This window comes from Brachionichthys hirsutus, chromosome 5 (assembly GCF_040956055.1).
Source record: "Brachionichthys hirsutus isolate HB-005 chromosome 5, CSIRO-AGI_Bhir_v1, whole genome shotgun sequence".
NCBI classification, from domain to species: Eukaryota; Metazoa; Chordata; class Actinopteri; order Lophiiformes; family Brachionichthyidae; genus Brachionichthys; species Brachionichthys hirsutus.
Window position 1 is genome coordinate 4,605,722 of NC_090901.1, and position 24,067 is coordinate 4,629,788.

At 41.9% G+C, this 24,067-nt stretch overlaps 1 protein-coding gene across 1 annotated transcript in view; it reads right to left on the bottom strand.

Moving 5' to 3' along the window:
- Window positions 1-22,323, bottom strand: part of megf11 (multiple EGF-like-domains 11) — a 39,438-nt gene extending 17,115 nt beyond the window's left edge. Inside the window, exons 1-8 of the mRNA XM_068739023.1 lie at window positions 22,223-22,323; window positions 20,988-21,089; window positions 19,884-19,984; window positions 15,113-15,205; window positions 14,924-14,944; window positions 1,864-2,110; window positions 1,619-1,739; window positions 645-781 (exon numbers count right to left, since the gene is read on the bottom strand). Coding sequence (XP_068595124.1) covers window positions 645-781; window positions 1,619-1,739; window positions 1,864-2,110; window positions 14,924-14,944; window positions 15,113-15,205; window positions 19,884-19,984; window positions 20,988-21,089; window positions 22,223-22,323 — 923 coding nt within the window. The remainder of the gene's footprint in view (window positions 1-644; window positions 782-1,618; window positions 1,740-1,863; window positions 2,111-14,923; window positions 14,945-15,112; window positions 15,206-19,883; window positions 19,985-20,987; window positions 21,090-22,222) is intronic.
- Between the last annotated feature and the right edge of the window lie 1,744 nt (window positions 22,324-24,067).

The following is a 24,067-nucleotide window of genomic DNA, read 5'->3' on the forward strand; positions in this document are numbered from 1 at the left end:
CAGCATCCCAAATTATTCCTGGCAGGTTAATTCACTTGCCACTGATGAAATGAATGAGGGCAATTTTGCAAAATAATAAAGTAAAGAAAAAGGTTTGTCGAGGAAGTGTTTCCATCCAAGAGACACATACTTTAGTTGAACTAATAAACCCAGGCTGCTCCAGGCTTCTCTGGCAGGCAAGGGGAACTAAAAGATGTGTGGATATCAATGAGACCTGAATAAAAGACCATTACTTATAATTAATGAGCAGAATCCAAACGGCGCGTGGGCCATGGTGAGATCAACGGACGGGCAGGGAATGAGGAGGATGAAGGCTGTTGAGGGCTGATGGAACCTTGGCGGCCAGCATGAAGCACAAGATTAATTAAACAGAAAGCAAAAACACCTAAATAGCTGTAAATAGAGTTGTGGGCCTTTTTAAAATGCTTATTTCTCTTGGGTGAGAGATTACAGTATTCTAATATTTCCTCTGTTTTTTAAACAACAGACTTTTAGCCTCACTGGATAGTCGGCAAAGAAAACAGGTCGATGAGTGACTTTTCAATGTGCGACTATCGGCGTGAAAACATCCTTTGAAATGAAACAATCATATCAATCAGACCTATTTTCGAAGTAGCAGGATTAAAGGAGTGTCTGCCGCATACCTGCGTCCACTGAAGCCAGCTGCACACTGGCACTGGCCGGTAACGTGGTTGCACATCCCACGATTACGACAGGAACAGTCCTTGCTGCAGTTGCTGCCGTACTTGCCAAGTGGACATGGCTGGGCACAAACTGAACCCTTTTGAAAAACAGCCAGCAATGAAATGCATGAGATCAATCACAACCGCTCAGCTCAAGGTTTTACCCCCTCCTGTTTAACATGAAAGAAAAGAATCAACCGAAATGTGAATTTATAATTAAATGGGAAGTTCAAGGTATTCCCTAAAAAAATAAAAACAAGCTCACCAACTTCAGATTATTCTTAATGCGTGGGGTCACGGAATATTTCAGCTGAATTTAAAGTGGGATTGTTTTAGATAAATTTGGTCAGTGTTGCAAAATAGGGATCCACACGTTTTAAGACACAATGCAATTTAAAATTAGATTTGTATCTGCTTACTATTTAATATGCATTCAATTTGGATATCGAACAAATACACCCAGTTCTGACATATAAATAGCGTGGATAAGATTTGTCCATATCTTCCATATCTTTGATTGAAAAGAGTATAGTATCTGTGTGATGATGCAATCTTTGGTTCTTTCCCAATAAGAGGTTGGTATATATGAAGAATACAAGGATCACTTGGAACAAAGGTCCCCCACTGGAATCAAGTCTTAAAATGCCAGGAAACGGGGATGACCCTAGTATTAACTGCTAACTGTGGGTGTCCACTTGACATTACTTTGAGACCAGAGGTTTGAGAAGCTCTATAAAACCACCCTCTATGATTTCTTTTTTTTTGCCTGAAGCGAAGCGAGAGCAGGTGCTCCCATGTTCTCATTTATGATGGATGACAGCATATTGATCAAGACCTGTAAAGACCACAATTAGAGCTATAATGTCAACCCGCCGGTGATATTTAACTTTTATGATCTCTCAGGCCTTTCTTCCAGCATCACTCCCGGGACTTACCGTCCACCCGGTAGGGCAGGAACAAACTCCGGTGATGTGGTGGCACGTTCCTCCGTTCTGGCAGGGGCAGCGCTCCTCACAGTGGGGCCCGTGACTACCAGAGGGGCAGCGCTCTCCACAGCTGTCACCACACACAAGAGTCACATTTCTCTGACACATACCTTGTGTTTGCCTTCAGCTCTTTGCATCAGGAAAAGGCGGACAAACGACAAAGAGAAAGATGCAACTACGGTGCTGGTACTCACAAAGCTCCTGAGTACCCCGGCGCACAGATGCACTCTCCTGTTTCATGGTTACAGGTAGCACCATTGAGACATTGGCAGGGGAGTTGGCATGCCTTGCCGTAGTAGCCCTGCTCACAGAGCTCCTCACAACGCCATCCCTGGTACCCATCAGTGCAGACGCAGGCACCTGTGATGGGGTTACACTTTGCCCCATTTTGGCACTGACATCGATTACTGCAATGAGGTCCCCAGTAGTCGCTCTCACAGCCTGCAGGCAAAGAGAGAAGTAGCATGAGACAGACCACAGCTAAAGGGAACATGCACCAGAAGCTATCCTTGAAAACATCCGAGCACCTAGATTCCTCTAATGCACGCATGCTTCTTCCTGAAAAATTAACTTCCTGGAAAATACTCACAATCAATGACAATACAGTGACTCATAAGCAGAATGAACTTGACATTCATGTACAGTTTGTATTTATATTGTCCATTTTCTCTCAAACACATTTCCTTTTATTTTGGTTTTTTTAAATCTACTACTCGGGATATACTCAAGCCTCAATCGTGATTCCTCCGTGCCACAGAGCTATATCACAATCCAAAAACAATTAAAAACTCATCAGTGAGTTGCACTATTGGACACCATGTGGAAATATATTTTGTGTATTTTACTTATTTAGAATTGTTCTGTTGTGGCTGAAACTGACAAGCAGATATTCAAATATTCATAAAAACACATATTTTCCAAAAACTATAACACCTGGTTATGTCAACTATGTGATTTCTTTTGAGATTTCTTTCACAGTAATATAGAATATCAACCGGTGTCTTCAGGGCGTGTATTCGAGCATGCCCCGAGCATAATGCAGAGGAGAGGAATGCCCTCCACAGAACCATGAGGGAACATCATTGGATAAAAACAGGTTTCAGAAGAACAAGCACAGGAAGAAGATGTAAACAACACAGAGAGGACATGAGCCAGGAATCAAAATGAAGCTGTGTGTGCGAAACTGAGCCTCTGTTTCACACCTGAGAACACTGGAAAGCTTGTGTGGGATGACTATAGCCAACAAAAGAGCAGAAAAAAAATTCATATTCCATGTCAATATGAGCTTTATGAAGCATTAATCAAACTGTAACGGTGACTAATGCAATCTGTAGGGTGAAAAATATACCACACACAGCACTGATAGACATTACAGCTGCTTTACAGACATGCTGCTTAATCAAGTTGAGGCTTGAGAACAGATTTGCCTTTCTTTAAGTTGCTGTTAGCCTGTATGTACTGGACAGATCAATACAAACAACATCAAAATAATACGGAGTTATCGCCTACCTTGTGTTTTGAACTAAACACCTCAGGTGGGTCCAGTTATTACTTCAGAATATTACTCAGTTATTTAATAATGATAAAACCATCATAGAGAAAGGTCCTAATAACACCCACAGGCTGTTCACAACTTATAGAGGGACAAGCAAAAGAGGGTGCAAAGATTAAGAACACAAGGAACGAGTGATTTTTCAGATCTAACACTTTCTTACTTGCATGTCTTTTAACACCTTTTTCAGGTGCAAATCCATCATTCAGCTGTTAAAGCTGCCAGCCCGAGAGAAACCTCGACGAACCGGAGACTGAGGGTATATCAAGCTGCCGTGGCAACATTTAAACTTGTCTAAATGCATTTTTAAATAATAGTAATAGCATAGTGTCATTCAATGTGATGGAAATATTGAGACAAATTCACACTCTGTGACAAAATAAAAAGACCTCCAGAGGTGTCATCCCTCAACGACAAACATAAAAATTAGCCACCTTGCCAACTGTATTGTAATATTAGCACTCAACTAAATTGGTTAAGTTATACGACTTGCAGCTTTACAAGGGCTAATTTAAAGAGCTCAGTGACGTTGCTAAGTGGTACCTAAGGGAATGATGTAAAACAAGTGATTCTTACATTCCTCGGGGGGGGGGGACTATTTAGAAAAACTCAATACATCCAATATGCAAGCAAATAGCTAATCTTCAAAGTTAATTGAACAAGCGGTGGGCCAATGAGTCGTCATAACTCTCACCAGTGACATTGTTATTTCGAGGATTTAAGTGATTGGTACGGCCTTATGTCTCAGCAGTAGCCGCAGTATTGCTTCACATTAAAACCAAGCTTGAGTTTCCGGCCAGCACCGCAGCTGGGATGGTGAATATTCCACTATTGATTCTCCTATCATCGCAGACTCGGTTGTAAATGTTAGGACGCTTAGCCTCCTTCCTCCCTGTATGCTCGCTTTGCCAGAGCCGTGACCAGCCAGAGAGGGAACTTAATGAACCCTGTTTCATGGCTGGCAGTGACGCTTGTTTTTCCAGGTACACAGCAGGAAGATGATCAGGCCTTCCCTGATAGAGACAGGTCCGCCCTGAAGGGGGTCTTGAAGCCGGACAGGCTAGAGGCCACATTACATGGCTCGCAATGATTTGAACTAATCGGCTCCTGGCCTCCAGGCTGGCACGAAAGAATTCCCTGAAGGTTGAGCTGCTGCTACGCAAACAGCCCTGGCACATTAGGTTCGAGGTGTGCACAGGCAGTCTGGGTAATGGACGAGCCGCGCAGCTCAACTTTGTTCAGCACTCCTTAAGCACTCATCAGGGCCCCCTCAGATCAACAGCGCTCCCTCAGCACAGTACAAAAACAGGCAGTGCGTACGTATAAAACTGCAGGAATCATTGCCTCTGGTTTAAGCTTTACCACCTGACCAGCTTAGTGGGGAGCACATTTTATATCTCTACATGTATAACTCAAAATGTGACAACAAATGTTTCAATTTGAAGTTTTAAACCCTCTTTAGCTTGCAGCCAGAGGCCTCAGCACATTGAGAGTAAAGCTCATTATCTCGCTGACTCTCTCCTACACAGAGGTTCTCAAACTTTGCCCAGTGTTCTCTCACATCCTGCCTCTCAAAGCATTTAACTGTGATTACGAAGTCAGAGTTCACATTGAGCTGTGGGCAAAAACAAAGAGAAACGGCAGAGAAGCATGTAGCATGAAGGCTGCAGCTGTGAGCGAGTGCGGCTACATTGTCGAGGTTGATGAAGACCCCCTGTGGATTGTGGCATGTAGGCAGCAACTCCCACACACTAGACAAGCTAGAATCCAGCACATTATCTGGTCTGGGCTAGGGCAGTGAGGCTAACCAAATGACGAGCCAGCCCTGACTCTCAGTGCTTCTGTTGCATAATAGTCAGAAGGTGGGTAACCTCACACACAGGGAAAGGTCCAATCCCAAGGTGCTGAGTATAATCCCCTTGGCTGGAACAAAGCAGATCATGTTGAGGGGTACTGGCAGAAAGTAAACTTCTGAAGGTGAAGTCTAAAGAATGGGCTGAGAGAGCCATTATGGTGGCGCTGAGCTTTGAAGTGTGCTCCACAGTCTGCATGATCAGGGGCCGGCTTCAGCCGGATTAAAACCAAACCGCTTTCAGCAGCTGACTTCATTCAGAAGTTTTCCTGAACTTGGCATCTGCAGCTAAATGTTTGTTCTCTATATGCACCCGTCTATGCCTTAAGGCAAGCTCTATTTAACAGCAAAATGACACCCCCCCCTCAATTCAAATGCCATCAGAATTTAATGCTTCATTTAAATCAGTTGGACAAAGGGCTTCTCTGTAAAGGTGGGTCGCTCGTGGTTGTTGGAGCAAACACTTCTTACCCAACTCTAACGAGGAAAACCAGGTCATTACACTATTTTACACTCAGCCTGACTTTACTACTGTCAAAGTCACTCATTGTCACATGACTGCTATTAACACAGACTGTTGGCACTTGAGGAATAACTTAAGGCATACAAAACATTAGACAACACACTGCTCCGGCACCTGAGAGCTTTTTCACCCCCCCCCCCAAAAAAAATAAAATGATTACGGTACTCTTGCAGAGCTTGTGGCAATTCATTTTTACTGACAGATCTGAATTGTCAAATTATGATCCGTGACCAGAATTAACACAGGAGAGTCACTAATACAAAATGAAGAAATGGGCTTTAGAAATGTTAAATGTTAGAATAACCCTTTTTTTTAAAGGAACAATGAAACAATTTAGCTGACACTAGAATATGTTATATTCAGCTCTCCAGTCAATACAAGCTTCTTATAATGAGAGTTGTTCAATAAAATCGCCCATTCATCATCACAGCTCCCCGACTCAGTGAATGGAAGCAGACAGAAATGGTACCACCGTCCCGAGGGAAATGGATGATTGTTGCGTAAAGTGGCACATTTGCATTGAGTGATAAATGTATCTCAGCTCAGTTTAATTTACAGCTGTAAAAGCTACTACTAAAAAAAAAGACAAGCTCCACCGTCCCCTCCATGTTCTACTGATGCCTGTTATACCATTATTTATTAGTCAGACCAGACACAACAAGTTAACCATTACAGTCTCTGAGGAATGAAAATCTAAATACAGACAAGAAAATGGCAAGATTTCATCTTGGGGGCTATTTGGCTGATTTGGGATAAAATCATGCGGATTTGCTGATCACAAAGTTCAGTATAAGGCTCCACACGGAGCCTCCTGATACAACTACACAGTCGGTTTGACTGTTGCTATAAAACTAATGAGTGAATAACTTCATTCATTTATGGCTATGCATTGGTGATTAAACAACTGGCTCGGTTGTTCATCCTGCAGAGGATGTGATCGTTTGTCCAAGTTCTATCCAGGATGCAATACCGGATCAATAGGGGTTAACAGTGCTGGCAGTGAGGCAAAGTGGGCCAAAACGAGCGTGCAGCATGCGATGCAACTGAAAAAAGCAGCATATCTTTGTAATAATACAGGCTGTGTTGAATAGTGCTGTGAAAGATGCCTCTGTAAACCAGTCACTTGTTCCATAACAACCTGACGAGGCTCATGAAAGCTTCTGGATCCTTAAATTGTTACACAGCCCACTGCTTGTTTCAATTAATAATTTACTCTTCACCCTGTCCTGCAGAAAAGGCAAGCCCTTTGCTCTTTTGCCACAAGACTGTGACTAAAAAATGCATCCACAGCACACACTGAGACACAGTGACCGCAGTGTGAATGGAGCAACCACAACAACAACTAATAAAAGTAGATCAGTCATGGGTAAAGATGTAACAGCTCAAAAATAATGTCAACACGATAAAACTGGCTGTTACCACTCATAGTTTGCACACATCGATTTCCTGTTTTCAATTATTAATTCTAATTAGGATGGAGTGGAATGTACCACAGTGCAAATGCCGTCGATTTGCAGGGGTGTGACCGCATAGCGGAGACTGATGTACAAGTCAGTAGGGACACCCAAATTACATTCAAGAGAAGAAAATCCTAACGGCAAATCAATAGCATTTGATCCTGTGAAATATTCTGATATCTAGGAAATGGATGCACGAAAAGCTCAGCAGTACATGATGTTCGATTAGATATGTAAACCAGCAATATTGATGGTTGAACTGATAGATGACTGGTCCGAAAACAGAAAGACAGATAAAGCAAAGAAAAGCCCAAGAGTATGAGTTTGACTTTGCAGCATCATCTCTCTAGGATAACGTAAGTTCTTCAGAGATGTCTCTGCGAAAGAAAAAGAATCCAATCCTGGAGTTAATCTCACATGAACGGCTGCCTCTGAAAGCAGTGTTGTTCTTTCAGTCTCTGAAAATCACCAGGCCCATGAATTATTCTCAAAGTCAAAGCGAAGAGGAAAGTAGACAACAGCAACTTAGCGAGCGCTGCGTGTGAGACACACACACATACACACAGAGTGAATGAGAGAGAGAGAGGGTAGCTAAAAATTAATCGCGCCATCTCATAATAGTCGGAGGTTGCAGAGTGGAAGAGTCCAGATGACATTCAGCACGAAAGATGGAGCAGCTTTTAAAATATTTAAAACATGCACAACAATGGATTTAATCACTGGTCACTTTAGATTCATCTAAAGTTGTCTAGTTTAAGGAAACACAGAAGAAGAAAAATTTCCATCCAAAACGTGATTTAAGAATCAAAGCAAGGACCAACGTTATTGATCTGTAGATCTCAACCCTCTTTTTGTTCTGTGACAGAGGGCGATTTTGTCATTCATACTACATTATGATTGGAAGGGACGTGAGTCCCAGGAACATGTCCTAGAATCATAATGTACACGCAAATGTTTAAAGTGTGAGCCTGAGAGAATCACCTGGCGTCAAGTTTCTTTGCAAATCTAATTTCTCGGGGGGGGAATTCATCACTTTGAGGATGTGGCTGCCTGCAGGAAGTCAGCACTTTTTGTCTTTTATCCATCTAAACTCAATTGAAAGATCTTAATGAAGTGCACGCTACAGGATATGATGAACTCCTACAGCTCTCAGCTTCTCCGCTCAGACTTTATTCAGGCTGACGACACATGCTTTGGCTGCTCCATGTTAAAAGACAATGTCAGTGGCATTGACCTTGTTTTGCCATGCCCCCCCCCCCCCCCCCCAACTATAAAAAGGCCTTCTGGCTTCACTTTCTGCAGAGCACAGATTGGGTGATCATTAATGCAGCTTGTGTCTGCTAATAATTGCATTTTCGCTAAAATTTCTTAGATCTTTATCATCCAGATGCCCTTTTTTTTTGTCGATACTTAGATCCACAGTATCTCTTTGTTCTACTTAGCATGCCCTCGCTATGCGATAGGGTCTTGTCCTTTTTTGTCCTTTTCTTTTCTTTTAATTGAATTTCTGGGCTTTTAATGTCTGCATTGCTAGTCTAATCGGAGAAGAGGAAAGTAGAGCTGTTTATCTCGCAGAGGGTATTTGTAGAGATGTTAATGTTTTTGTTTTTTAAGAAGAAAAAAAAGCTTTAAAACTATTCTGCAAGATGGGAAACTAGGCTTGCAATGATCTCAAGATTCAGAAACTAAGCACTGCCTTCTATAGAAAACAATGCTAGTGAGGACAAATGCATTTCATATGAGCCAAGTTAGCTTCTGATTCCTTTTGTGCTTTGCGAATGTATAATATAAATAATGCTGGCTCTCGGCGATCAGTCTCAGACAATGTAAAGACAGGGATAACTTTAAAATAAGGTGCAGGCATTCTACTATCTGTCAGGCAAACAACATGCAATGTCTCATCCTAAGAGAACAGCACAGCTGCATATGAGGCACAGCAGAGCAGAATGCAAAATACCACCCCAAATACCCTGGGGCCCAAAGGCAAATTTGATTAAAAGTTTGTTTTTCTTCACTCTCAACAAATGGAGGAGCTTGTCGATGCGGCACTGAAAGTTAATTGGACTTGGCAGGGCCAGGAGTTCATTCGTCAGCATTGTGTGGGGCTTGCCTAGGAGGAGCAGGACAATCAATGTCCCTCAGGACGGCCTGTAATCACTGCAACACTCCAATGAAGTCCAGGGTTAAACATCAGGAGATTGCAGGTGCACCAAAGGATCTGAGAAAGACTGCTAATATGCTCCCCACTGCCACAGCCCAGCAAGGACACAAGCAATACAGCACCCAAGGGACAGAGGGATCCCTGCGACCAGAAATAGACCTGTCCCAGGGCCGCACATAGAAAGACCAACAACCAGTCATGTTAGCATGGGGAAATTTAGAAAATTAAGTGTGACTTACAAACTGTGAAATGAGCCAAGAACAGTTTTGTTCTACATTAGTATTCAGAAGATATCTCATCTCTCTAAACTGTTATCATAGCATTTCCGCTATTTTAGACACACTGACCTTCTCTTAAGGACAGGAGATAAGGCTTCTTAATGTCCTTATTAAATCAAACCCTCTATACCGATTGTCAGAGCTGGGTAGTGTGTTCAGGGAGTCCTTAACCCCCCCCCCCCCCCCCCCCCCTCTTCTGACTAATAAGCATCACAGTAATAATGACCACTGGGATCAGATGCCGTATCTTCAAAGTTCAGAATTATTGTATCATCCTCACCATCGCCGTAGTGTTCAATGATATTCACTTATTTGTGCTAAGGTTATATGTAAAGGAAGAGGAGAGAGGGAGAGAGGGAGAGAGAGAGAGAGAGAGAGAGAGAGAGATTTTAGGCAGTCCCCCAAAGGTAATGGAGCAGTGAGCTCCTGGGAACAATAAATCCCGGTTAATGGGACGGTACAAAAATCTTCAGAGCCGAGCAAAGTCAATCTGCATACAGAGCCAATGAGGCTCATATGTGTACAGAGAACGCTATAAGAATATGTATGCACATGTGTGTGTGTGTGTGTGTGTGTGTGCCACAATTTAATGAATATGAGCATGCTAATGCAAAACCTCTCAATCACATTACGACTGCCAGACGTGTGTGTGTGTGTGTGTGTGTCATCAGCAGTAAGGAAGGCTACAGTCAGCTTTGATGCATGCGCCACAATTCATTCAATGGACTCACAGTCCGTCAGTTCAAGTCTCAGCAGACTGATTTACACCACACATAACTCGCACAAGTCACTACGAGACATGCAGGAAAAGATTTGAGGTGCACTCCATTTTCAGACGTCTCTGCCGGAGCGTGAGCACGAATGAGCGCAGGAGGCATGCATAGGTGAAGACAGCAGACTAGCCAAGCAGGTCATTACAAAATGTCTTACACAGAAAAGACGTCACAATCCCATTTAAAGTAATTAGCAGGACAAACACTAAGTTGTCATAGAGGCATGAGCTGTTTTTATTTCTTTTTAAATAAAATGTTCAATTAGATTTTACAGTAAAGAGGTAAAAGTTCTGTTTATATTCTGTTCACTTATCCTTGTGGGCTAATGAAATGGAGTGCATCCTTTCCTAGTTAACCGTAAAGCTGATTCATAAATATACAAATCAGAACAGAATGAGAACAGCCCTGTCCCAAAAACATCAGAACACCCAACCAAATTATTCAAACACATAATATTTAGGTCCCAGGTGAACAAAATAAAAGCAGGTTCATCTCAGTGAATATGACGCATGTGCTGTGCAGGAGAGAACGAGTAACGTTACCACATGCTTGTGTATAAAATGGCTGTTTGCTCCCTGGTGTAATGAAGTGTACATAAACACAGTCCTGTCGTTGCAGCAGGGCTTCATGGACACCAGCAAATACACACAGAGGAGTAAGAGAGTTCCACAATAGATTGGTCCATCCCCTGTTCGCTCCAGAAATGCTGCTGCCTGAGAGCTTTGCTCTACCAAAATGAGCGAGGCAGCGCTCGCTACAAGCTGCGACAAAGCCCTTTCAGAATAATAGAGTAGGAATATTTTTCCCTCTCCCAAAATGCCTCTCCTCGCATGCTTGTATAATGATGAATACAATCGATTTAGACTTCAGAGCGGCGTGGAGATCAAATCTCACTTTTCCAGTTTTTCTTTCGTTATTACGGGCCCATCGTTTTAAATTAAAGCGGCGTGTTGCTTCCATGCTGATGTAGACACTCCAAAGACATGTGCGCATAAACACTAATAAATATTGAACACTCTACCCTCGAGATTAACGGAGAGGGAAGTTATGAGTGGAGCCATAGTAAATCTGTGTGAGCATCTCTGTTCTTTTCAGTGCAATCCGCAGTCTCTTAGTCAATCACAGCCATGCATGTCAATGTCCTGCTGCTCTCGGATTAGAAAAGAACCATTTGGCACATCATCACTCTCAGAAGTCCACACGTCTGAGAGTGATGTGTAAATGCGGGTGCCGGAGGGACATCTCACACCGGTGTGTTTGAGGCCGATACAGTTTAGCTGTGAGGTTTTGGTCTGCTTGCTCCTTCATTTTTTCCTCTTTATTTAAATGTTGTTTTGTTTTGTTTGTACCGGTTATTGCTGTCATCTCCAATGAAAGAAGCAAATGAAGCAAAAGAGAGAGAAAAAAAAATCTGTCATCTCTTCTTGACCAAGGCTGATTTATCACTTTAAAACAAGTTTTAAAAAATCGGAATTAAAACTAAATAATTTGCTTATTTTTGAAGATAACAATTAACATAAAATAAGTAGCATATACCCCTGATATGGTGCAACAGCCCCCGAATAAGGTTTCGTAGGCCACATTCATCAATTAACCATGTGTGTAGCACTCGCAGCAGTGGCTGCCTTCTGAATAGAATACATTAGGGAGGAATATGTTACCTCACGGACCACGGCTGACCAACCACATTAGATTTGGCTATTAAGTGTGATAGATTTCTTCTTAAAACACAAAGGATATTTTGTGGTTAACAAAGCTAAACTACCCTTTGGACTTTTCAGACACTTACCTTAGTACCATTGATTTTTAGAATCCTTGCACAAGTGGATTAACAGCTCCACCACAAAAAAAGGAAAATCACACCCAGAGAAGGCAGTGGAAACACTTAATAAGCTTCTCATTCTATTTTCAATTTTATTTTTTACATTTCCTCTTCATGAGTGCTGAAAACGTATCATTATCTAACTGATCAGCATGGGATCAATCATCAGAGGACTTAATTACACCTACCGTTCTGCAAGTGATGGCCGTCATAGCTAAATATACTTTGCACAAGCAGCATCTATCTTTACCATTTCCCTTAGTTGGAAGCTGTTATTATGCTGGCATGTACAGACTGATCCTGCGTGACAGCCTCATTAGAGTGGATTAAAGTACAAGAGCACAAAAGTACACCGCAACTGACAGCATAGGTCTGGGAAAACTTCAGGCAAAGAATCGGAAAAAATTCTGAAAGCAATGAGATATCTTTTATTCAATTAACTGAGATGATTTTACCAAGATATTGCATCATTCTCTCTGCAGCAGCATATATGGTACAACAATCAATACTAACACAAAAGCATAGTGTTATGCTACAGTAGGCTAAAACGAGTAAAGTTGTGTTGCTCACTCCCACGAGGAGCGCTCCATCCATCTGAATTGCCTTTGGAAAAATTGCTGCTGTGTCAGTTCGACTGATATCAACATTTTTTTCATTTATTATTATTCTTTTTTTTTACAAACTGAATCCTACTGAGAACAATGGCTTTTCTCTAACCTAATCCTACTACTGGGAGAGAGATAAATAAATACACTGCAGCAGAGTAGAGTAAATATACATAAAGACTGCAAGGTAAAGAAGAAGAAGAAGACACAAAAACTGATCAAAACAAATCGAACACCTGCAGGAACAGGCCACTGTGTCGTTAAATGCAAAGGGGAAGAAGAAGAAAATAATTTCATGACGTGATTAGAGCAACATGTTCAGGGCCACAAACACAACTCACTGGCAGTAAAGCAACCGCACAGCAGACAACAACAATTAATCATGCATCGCTCTTTCGGGAAACCTCTGCTCATAATGCTCCGAATCAAAACGGGATGTAGAACGAGAAAACATTTGCAAATAGCAGTCGAAAGCAAACACTTGCTGTTTTGTGTGTGGACCACATCTAGCAGCGCGCCTTCGAGGAGACACACCAGGACTCCAGGCAGGTCAAAGAGCGGGCCTGGTCTCAGTGGGATTGTTGCCTCAAGCCAGGGAAGAGGATGAAATGTTTTCTGGCTTCAGCAGGTGGACACCAGCGGGTGAGAAATATGCAGCATTTGTCTTCAGCCTTTACCGCGGCTGCAAACTTACTGCATTGCTCCCACCTTGTCGCCTTCTCTTTTCTGGCCACAATCAGTCCAGCTCTTTATTTTCACCACCTGACCCAAATACATAACCGCTTCCTGGTGGGTGCTGCTCCAGAAACCAGGTCCAAGCCTTTGATCCAGCTCCAGATCATTGGCTGAAAGGCTGTCACTTCAGCTTTAGGCCATCCAGCATCCCACGGCAGCTCTTCATCTCCAAGCCCGGGTGACACACTTTTTTTTTTAATATCGCACTCACACAACCTGCATCATGTGACCGACTCATTCTGCCTTCTCACTAACTGTTGTGACAGAGAGTTGGCTTTCATGTGAGCACAAATACCTAAACTTATTTATGACACACTGGTAAACAAACAGAATCCAGTGAACATTGGTTGTGTTGGAAGTAAATAAACGTTAATATGAACTTAGTCACAGTGTAAAGGCTGCATGCATTTACACAAAGACTACTGAATCGCCAGCCTGACCGTACTGAAATTTAAATTTACAATGAAAGACAAAAAACATGCTGAACCAATTACAGGAATGAAAAGAGGGCAGATTTAATTTAAAATTTGGCACGCATTCCTCATTTCTACAGATGAAAGCTCGTAAATGAAAAAGTCTGGAATCATGCCTGGTATGGAAATCTAAAGTTATGAATAATGCCTCTGTCTCAATCATCAAGTCTGTTTAAATAAGGTGAATTAGCCCAGCACCTGCAGGCTGAAAGGCACGCACGGCTGCACTACTAACTAACCAAGAGTGCGACACGAGTCCCTTGGCTCCGTGAACCTCACATCCTCCCGGTTTGCATTCCTCACCGGTCTGCCGGAGTGAGCGACGCCACGCAGCACAGGCTTGTCATTTATGGCCAAGAATCCACCATCAACGGTCCAGGGCTGCAGCGAGAGCAGCTGATTTACGCATGCTTACTAATCAGGGAATGGCTCTCCTGTTAATGAAACCTCATAGCTCTATGCAATAATACCAGCAATATGATTTTAGCTCCAATGACTCATTCCCAAATATGCAGTAAGGAATATCGGATAATTCGACAGGGAGCGGTTGAAGACAATTGTAGTTCAAAATTGGGGGTCAGAGATGTTGACACAGAAAATTGCTTTCTGGAAATGTCATTGATATCTGGCAAGAGCCTCCTGTAAACACATTATTTTTCTGTAGACATGAATGCCCCAGATGAGTAAATGGATTATTTCCTCCTCTTTGGCTGGAGAGATGCTCTAGCATTTAGCTGATATCAGGATGGATATGCCGTACCCCACCCTCCCCTCCCCCCTGGAGTCCAGCTCTGGGAGCAGTGAGGAAATCCCAGTAAACAGAAAGGCCAGCACATTGGTTTGTTTCAGCTTGGCATTGATTCTGCTTAACAGGTCCTAGACTCCAGTCTAATCGTGATTAAAACCGTAACAGTAAGATCGGTAGGCGCAGGGGGAAGCAACGATCCATCCATCCATCTGTTATATTCATCAAGCAAATCACTTCCACTTCCGGCAAAGGAAAATACATCCATTGTGACTTACCTGTTCCACTGGCTGTGTTTGCTAAGACGAGAGGATGCAAAGCTGAGCAGCTTTGAGATTGATGCACAATGAGGCAAAATAGGAGGAGAATTCACAGCAAATTCTTATGGACTAACGGCCTGTGAATGCCATTCTGGAATAAATGAGTCGTAGAGACTACATGCTGCTTTAGGGCTAAAGTGAACTCACCACTTGAGCAGTCCAGTCCTCCCCATCCAGGCTCACATTGGCAAGTATCGGGGGACACACAGCGGCCGTGGACACACTCCTCTGTGCACAGGGCTGAGACACACAGAGACGTGCCTTCATGAGTCAAGAGTTCACACAGATACGCAGAGTTTAAAACGGCATCAATGTGTCAATAAATAGCGTAATGAAAGCACCGAGATAACAGCTGAAAGAAAATGGCCCATCAAATTGAACACTCAATATCACCTTAATACCATCAAGGGACTAAATCTTAACCACGGCACTCATATTCGACATCCATCACCTCGACTTGGCACCGAGCAAAATGATGTTTGAGTCTTTGGTCAACATTTCTGTTCATCACGTCCTTCACTTTAACAATGAAAAAACAAGCTGTAAATCCTGTCTAATTTGATCAGTCGGTGCTTTGTCCAATAATAATGCTTTAATGTAGCAGGTCCAGGCACTGCAGTGTTTAATATGCAGTTTTTCGTGATCATTCATATTGACTAACACGACACCCAATTGATTGGGCTGACATCAGCATGCCACGGAGCGTGTTCGCTCAAGAGTTGGAGGGTTAGATAGTAAAGTGACCTAAAAGGATGTTTTCGGGGTTTTTTTTGTCACAATACCGTTTTTTTTTTTGTTAAACGAGGAGAAAAGCATCACAAAAATAAGCACTTAGAATGAATAAATCTATGGCCGCCAAGGTCATCTAGCCGGCAGGGTTAAGACAGAGGCTCTTATCTGAGGAATGAAACACTCAGACCAATTCGAAGAGAGAGAGAAACCCCCACTGATGAGAATCAGCAGTCCACTAACAGCCTGTGGAGAAATGATACACAAACCAAGGACAGCAGAACAGACAGACCAAAACTTATCAGCCTCCATCTGACGCTTTAAACAACTTCTGCTTCTTTCGCTCTTTATTTTGTCTTGTTTGAAAAAGCCCAGTAGGGCAGCGTCTGTGGGCTTTTTTTAACCCACATATGTCGTGGGGCGGTTTTGCATCTTTGTGTGCAACACTATATTGCTCACCCTGCAAGGCAGCGAGGTCAGCACAGAGCTGGACGCAGGCCTGAACAGTGCCACTATAGATTATCACTCAATCACACTTTGATTAGGATCCACCCCCCTTGCGGGAGAGATGCAGCGGGAGAGGAGAAAGTGGAGAGAATCCCAAACACCCCCAAGCCAGCACTAATCGCAGAAATGCTCCCAAGGCAAAAATGGTAAACCAGAGATTGAAAGATAATTCAGGACAGACTTCTGAGCATCAGTACTCAGGCAGAAAAACTGTCTAATTACAGTAAGCCAGCCAAAAGAAATGGGGGCTTCAACATTTGTGCTGACGAAAGTGTGAGATTGACTACATGTAATCAATGGGCCACGCGTATGCAGAGTATTCAAACAGATGAGGAGACAAATTCAATGTCACCACAATGAGATGATTTCGTTTACTTTCAATGAGCAAATACTGATCAGCGAGAACAGAGAAATGCAAATGTGTCACATCCTTTTGGGGACCCCCTCCCCCAGACATATAGAAATCAACTTTTGGATGTGGGAGAGCGGATGAAGCGCTCCCTTCTCGTGAGATCTTAACCGGTGTACTGAAGGGATGGCATAATAAAGTAGGAGGTAGGTCTTTCATTTTAATTGAAATTCATGAATCACTCTGCTTAACTCGTGTCTGTGGAATCTGTTGGAAAATTGAGTCTTTCATTTAGATAAAAGCCTAATCTAACTCATTATGTAGAGGTGTTATCAGAACAGGGAACAATGGAACTAATTGGTGATTGTCAGGCCGTGTTAATAAATTTAATATTCCTACTCAGACAAACGACAATCTTTTAAAATGTCTGATAAAATACATCTGTATTGTCTCTAGCAGTTATTATTGCTTCCATTTTTTTGAGAGCTGTTTTGCAGAGAGAGAGAGAAAAGACCTCCCAGTGCAAATGTGTTCATGGCTTTTGCAAAACCCTGATAGTGAAAATGACTTTTAAAAAATAAGACATTGAACATAGAATGATACGGCAGATGGATAAACCAATCTAAGAGATGGAGTATGGCCACAGAAAACATCAAACAACCACTTCCAACGCTTCTGCCACAGTGATGATTACCTCTGCTGAGGCGACCTGAATTACCTGAATTTCCATCTGGGATTAATAAAGTATTCTGAATTTTGAATGTAATTGCCGGCGTCTGTCTGTCTGTCGGTCTGTGCGCCCGGCCGTCCGCAAGATAACTCAAAAAGTTCTGGACGGATCTGGATGAAACTTTCAGAAAATGTTAGGAATGTTACCAGGAACAGATTAGTAAATTGTGGTGACAATCCAGAATAGATCCTGGATTCTGGATCAGTTTGAAAATGTAATTAACACCGCAGTCAATGGAGCTTCAAACATTTTCCTCAATATCTCGGTTGATTATTGACAAATGTTTCTGGAATTTTTTACACAGTCATGTAGGGGACCTCTACCTTAGCCCCGAATTTCATCCGGATTGGATCCAGAATGCCGTTTAAAAAAACATTTAATTTAACATTGAAAACCCCTTTTACAAATTTTAAAATCTGTTAAAAAATACACATTAAGTCCGATTCGCTTTTAATTTTCATGGTTGGTGTGTAAATATACCAAGGACAATTTATACCCTTTTGATGATTATCCAGATCATCATGTGGATGGTGTAAACCTAATTAGGAGGGGAATAAGCTGCTCGGTGGAGGTTTGCACTCTCTGAATGTTTTTTTAGTTTTTTTTAAAACAGTGTCTTCAATGCATTAAAAAATGCAACAAAGCCACAATTAAATCAAAGGAACCAAATTATTTTCTAGTGAATTCTAGTGAATTCACAGACAACTTTTGCAATGCCATTTCACGACAGGACAGGCAAGTCATCTGGTCATAATGCTCTGCAGAGAGAGCAGCTCATAGCCACGCAGAGCTCGTCGACCTCGTCTGAAGATATTATGAGCTGTTGTCATTAGTGAGTTTCTCTCACTTTCTCATGCACAACTCTAATAATCATGCTTATTAAGAGGGAAATAAATTTGCACGGCTTCTATGAGGGTTGGCTACAGATTTAGGTAATGATTTATGACAGATCAAAGTGCACAGAATTGACAAAGACCTCTGGTCAGAAACTTCAAGAGCTACTTAAAGGAGAAATGGATCAAAGTTAAAGGAAAAGCAAATTAAGCAGTCCCTACCAATAGACATGATGAAACTGAGAAAAAAGCAAACCCTTTAAGATAATGTTACTGATTTAGTTTACTTTTGTTTATTTGTGTGAATATTTTGATTCACTGAATGTTTTATGAGATTATTTAGCCTCTGCTCATTAAAGCTCATGTAAGTGGTAAGGATTTTGTTACGTCCTGGTTTATTATTTTTTAATTCTGTGTTTCTCCTCCTTTATTTCTGTTTTTCTTTGAGTGAGCTGACTGGGGCGTGAACAAGACTCACCTGAGATTGATTTCCTGTGATCACCTTTTATAGTTCCTGCTCTTCTGCCCGTTCGTTGCTAGATTAGGCTTTCTACCCCTGTCTCCGCACCTTGGGGTCCACACTCAACACCTAGCCTTGACAGATTTCCCATATGATGAATAGACCCGTAATGGCCCATTTTGCCATTGCATGCAAAAACAGTTTGGGGACTGCAAATCTCTTAATCCTGGTAACAAGACTGCTGGGATTAAATGCTTTGCAAAGGCAGCAGTAATTTGAATTTCCCTCTTGACCGGCGTCATCTCTTGACAAGAAGAGAGAGGCCATATACAATATCAAATCCAAACCTATTATCATAAAGGGAAGGCCAGTTTTGCGATGCGCATCCACAGTTTGCAGATTCACCAAGTTAATACCCTGTTAATTACCAAATTGGTGCATTAACAGTCAAATTATTATTGATCAGTCTGCGTGTCCCCCCCTCAACACTCCCAGATAATCACACGGGCTCTTATTCTTTTCTGGCTGATTTCCCGGTGTTCCGCTGGCCTGAGGCTAGTCAAGCATAGACAAGGGCAAGCTCAGCTGTGGTCAAAGAGCATGCCCACACGGCGGCAGTCACTATATTTGTAGCTCCCTCGTGTCGTAGAAGATCTAAGAAAATATTAAAGTGTGATTGTAATCTTTTAGAAAGGGAATAAAACATTCGGTAAGGCGAGAATATCAAAAGCCGTAACTCTCAGAAGCTATATATTCACTCTTTATTTGCCCAACATGCAAAAATATTCAGTTTGATGTGTGTGAATAAAAATAGAAATCTATTATCATTAATGAAGTTCTGCAAATGACAGTGAGGGATTGTTAGCAGCATATTGCTATAGTCTAATTTTTGGTCTCTTCTCTCATATGTTATTAAATTCCTCTGTGATTTTATTTATGGGGTGGGGGGGTGCTATACCTACTGATTTTGTAACTGGGATCCTCTTGGCTCATTAATTTTTCTCACTGCCATACAACTTCAATTAAGTAGTAAAGCAGGGTGCGGTGTCTGCAACAAAGTGCTGCACGTCCACGTTAAATCATGCTCGGCCATCTTAAATATTGACATGGATGGTGGGTGGCATGTTAACAGATGTGGTAGCAGAGTATAGTCATATTAGATTTTTGTATCTAAAAAAACACACAGTTGATGCCGCCGAGCGGTTGTTCCATCCGCAGGAAGGATCGATCCCAATATTTCCCCCATTTTTCCACATCTCCAGCAAGCATCACCAAACAAGGACAAAGCGTGCTAAATGAAGGATACTCACGAACACACAAGTCTCCAGTCTCAAAGTAACCAGGGCAACACTGCGAGCGGCGCCTATACATGGTCCTGACTCCCCGCCGGTAAGCCGTTTTATAGCTGATCCTAGGAAACACATCACACCAAGACAGCTCTGTGATGTGCCATTTCTGAAGGGCAGCAGGACATATAGGAGGTTAACCCCATAATGTCATTGCCGTTAGGGAAAGTTCAACACGGAAAACGTATTAAAAACCAGTAAATAGTTCTTTCCAGCGAAATACAAAAGTCAGTATTCGATGCCACAGTGTATTTATTTAGTTTGAGGGTGCTATAAAATGTTTGATTAATGGAGAAATCAACCATTGGCTGCCCAGATGATTAAGACATTAAATGAATCAAATAAAAGTATATGAATCGTTTTTTTTAAAGAATAAATGTTTTTTCTCATGTTCTGGCACCTTTAAAAAAAAGCATTATGGGTGCTTTATGGCACAGGTGCTGATGCAGCCTCTGGTCCAAATATTCACATTTACAAAACATTCCAAGTAGAAAATAACTTTGTCCGATACGCACATATAATAAAAACTCAACTGATGAAACAAATGTTACACACGTACTTAAGAGAATTGTTAGGGATGTGTGTGTTGCTTTTAATAGAATACATTTCATAACTTCATTCACGGGCTCAGCTACATCGACAATGGTGTGTGCATTAACATTCAACAATAAAGAAATATTTGAGTCCAAGGTCCCAGATGTCCCTGCTACTGGACAATCTGTGTCGATGTGGACAAACCATGACCTCTAGGTGAATACAAAAATCACCACATTCAGACAAGAATTTTTACAAGTGCATTGCAACATTAAAATGAGCGCCTCTTTGAAGCTGGCTCCTGCATTCTTTTTGAGGTGACGCTGTGCGGCCTGTTGTAGTTCAGAGACTTGGCATCCCCGGGTGCTTGGTGCGCCTGATTTGGGCAATCTCTCAATAAGCAAGCAGAGTATATTTGATAATGAATCCCTGACAGCTCTGAAAGGAGATTTATTGTGGCATTCATATACTTGACTTTTGTTTTTGTTTATGGCGGGGGACAGCAAAGGGCAAATCAAATTTGATGAAACTTACCTGTGCCTTGTGCATTTAAACCAGTTGAGAATGTCTGTGCATCTGGTGTAGTAGATCTGATCAAATGGATGAGCGTAGGACTCCTGCACGGTCACGGCATAGCTAAAAGACAAACATACGGTATGTTTCACTGCAACTATTTGATCACATTCATCAGAAAACAAATACCTCACCAGGGCCCTGAAAGAATCAAATAAAATAACTTTGATATGCAAAGATGTTTGTGCGATATATGCAGTCACAGGCAAACCAAAGATATTGGAGGACCTCAAAACCATGAACAACCCACTTAAAGGACTCATTTCGATGCCAACAAGGTGGAACCACAGTCCCTAAGTACCCTCGCCTCGGCTAGGCAATAATCCAGATAATATATCTTCACAGCTATCATTCCTCCCCTTTACATTGAGGACAGGAATTATTCCTGCTTATTTCTCATAAATGACACTACCCGGCACAACTCATAATTATTCAGGCTCTATGGCTTTCGAGATTGATTGGGAAGAGAGTACAGTGATCAATTTGCCTGCATATTTCATTTGAAACTGCAGCTCCTCCCTCCTCTCCGGGCTTGGAGGCTTGAGCTTTGTGGGATCGATACTGCTGTATGGACTTTAAGAATGGATCTAGATTTTAAGATAAGAGCACATGCAGCATGATCTTAGCTGATTGAAAGGGCCAGGTTCAATTATTTTCAAGTTGTGCTGTCTGAGTCGAGGAAATCTTCTTTGCGATGAATCGGTGAAAGAAAGATATCCAGCAAGATCCTGTTGTTAATGGGTGAATGGAGTTACACCAATCCATCTGTGCCGCTGTGTGCGCTGTGATGATGTCATATGATGCCATGCTGGGTGCCATTGTAGCGTACAGTTGGAGATAAGAGGACGCTTCAAAGAATGTACGTATGTTCAAAATTAAATTTTTAGTTTATGAACTGGTAAGGTATCAGGTGTTCCCAGGACAGGCAAGGCAGCTCATATTTGAGAACTCTTGTGACTTCTGGGACCACCAATGGGCCATTGTTCAGTAGCACATGTCGCGAAAACGTGCAAAGTGCAGGAAGCATCCCAACAAACCAATGCCTGAACCGCCTCCATTGGCTCTTTCAGCACAAAAGAGCAGTATCTGTACTCCTTTGCGATGCCTGAGCTACTTGCCCTGAGTCCAGCCACCCAGCATATCCCCTTCCAATTTTACATTTAAGGTATTGTGGTACACAACAGAATGATGCTCACCTCTCCCAGTGGCTGCAGACATTTGGGTCATCTGGGTTCAGAGTCCATACACTAGTGGTCAGAACAAGCAGCAGGGCTAGCGGGGAGGCAGATGACCCCATCTTTCACTCTGGAACAGAGAAGAAAGATAGTTGTTGTTCTGTGAATATTGGTTTGTGTTGTGTATTGAGCAACATACAGGTAAAGACATTTGATTTTTTTTCAAGTAGTTCTGAAATAGTACTATTAGCCCTTTAAAGGCCTTTCGCAACTTCTACATCATATATTTCCCACACAAAAATCTGATGTATACTAGACACATGCATCTGCATTTTCCATGTGAAAATTTTGCCAAAATTATATATATTAAAGTACATATTTATACATTTATGTTATTATTATTATTATGCAAAAAATTGCAAATTCCAGCTACAAAAAGTTCTAAAGTGGAGGAAGATTGTCAGAGGAAAAAGCAGCCATCAGTTTCTGATTATGCGTCTGTACAGTCAACTCATTGGATGTTTGGGGTAAATACACTCGAAAAAAAATACAATAAACACACTATTCAACCATCCATCCATCAATCAATCCATTTATTTTCTTGACCCCTTTATCTGTAATCGGGTCGTGGGTAAAACAGACAATCTAGACGGTCAAATTCAGATAAATAAATGAATAAAAAACTGCCTGTAAATTAGTGCCTCTAAAATGCACTGTTTTTTTTTTTATATCTGCACAGAGCCAAGCTAGCTGTCTCTCCTGATTTGTTTCCAATCTTTATGCTAAAGTGTCTCCTGACTGTTTATGTTAACATATTCAGTGAAATCAATTTTCTCAACTAACTCTAGCCAAGAAAAAGCAAATATTTCCAAAAGCATCAAACTCCATCTTTCAAGCTCGAATGGCTCATACATAAATGGCCATTCTCCTTCAGCGCTTTTCTCCCATGCGTTTCTCCTTCAGCGAGACCTTCAAAACGTGCCTGCGCTCTACCCAGTGAGCGGCGGCAGAAATGACAGTGACAGCTAATGAGTTTAGACCAGCAGCTTATTTCATTAGATGTGCAGGCAGAAAGAGTGCATATGATTCAACAGGCATTGACACTGATGGATTTGCTACTTGTGCCGATCTTTCCTAATTAAATCACTGCAGAAGATAAAGGATGTATTATGTGGTGACACGCATGACTGGCAGGCAACATGTCGCACGCTACGGGTTAATACCTAAATCCCATTAGGAGTAACAAATGACCGTATTTTACGTATGGAAGACGACCTCTTAACTTTACAACAGATATCTCAGACATGGTTCTGCTAACAAACACATGAAGCAAATGCAGGAAACTCATTCTGTATTTTGTATTGTGCAGGAAACACAATGTGTGATTGATGGTCTTGTTGCCGTGGACGTGACGTATTGTGTGTGCTTCAGTGTGTTATTGGCCGTGTGTTCAATATTTCTGAGTGACTGTATCCAGTAACACAGACATTGACATGTTCGGCTAATCTTCCGCAGTGATAGTCACATGTAGTTCATTCACGTGTGAGAGGCAATCAATCAGACTGCCATTTCCTCTAAGAGCTTAAAGCCATGTTCATTTCCTTAACAGGGTGATTAATCAAGAAGCACACGTATTAAAGGGCTACAGCTGATTTCATGTTCTGGCCACTCCCTGAAACAATCCTGTTAAATACTCCATGACCCTGCTTGATTGACTAAGGCTTTCCATGCACCTCTGATTGGACCACCTCACTCAGTCTTTCTCTAAATAGCTCTGGGAAATGCCTCATAACGTGCCACCTCACATTCTCAGTCACAAGCCTTGAATGGCAGGCCAAAAATTGATGAACCTGGGATTATCCTGAA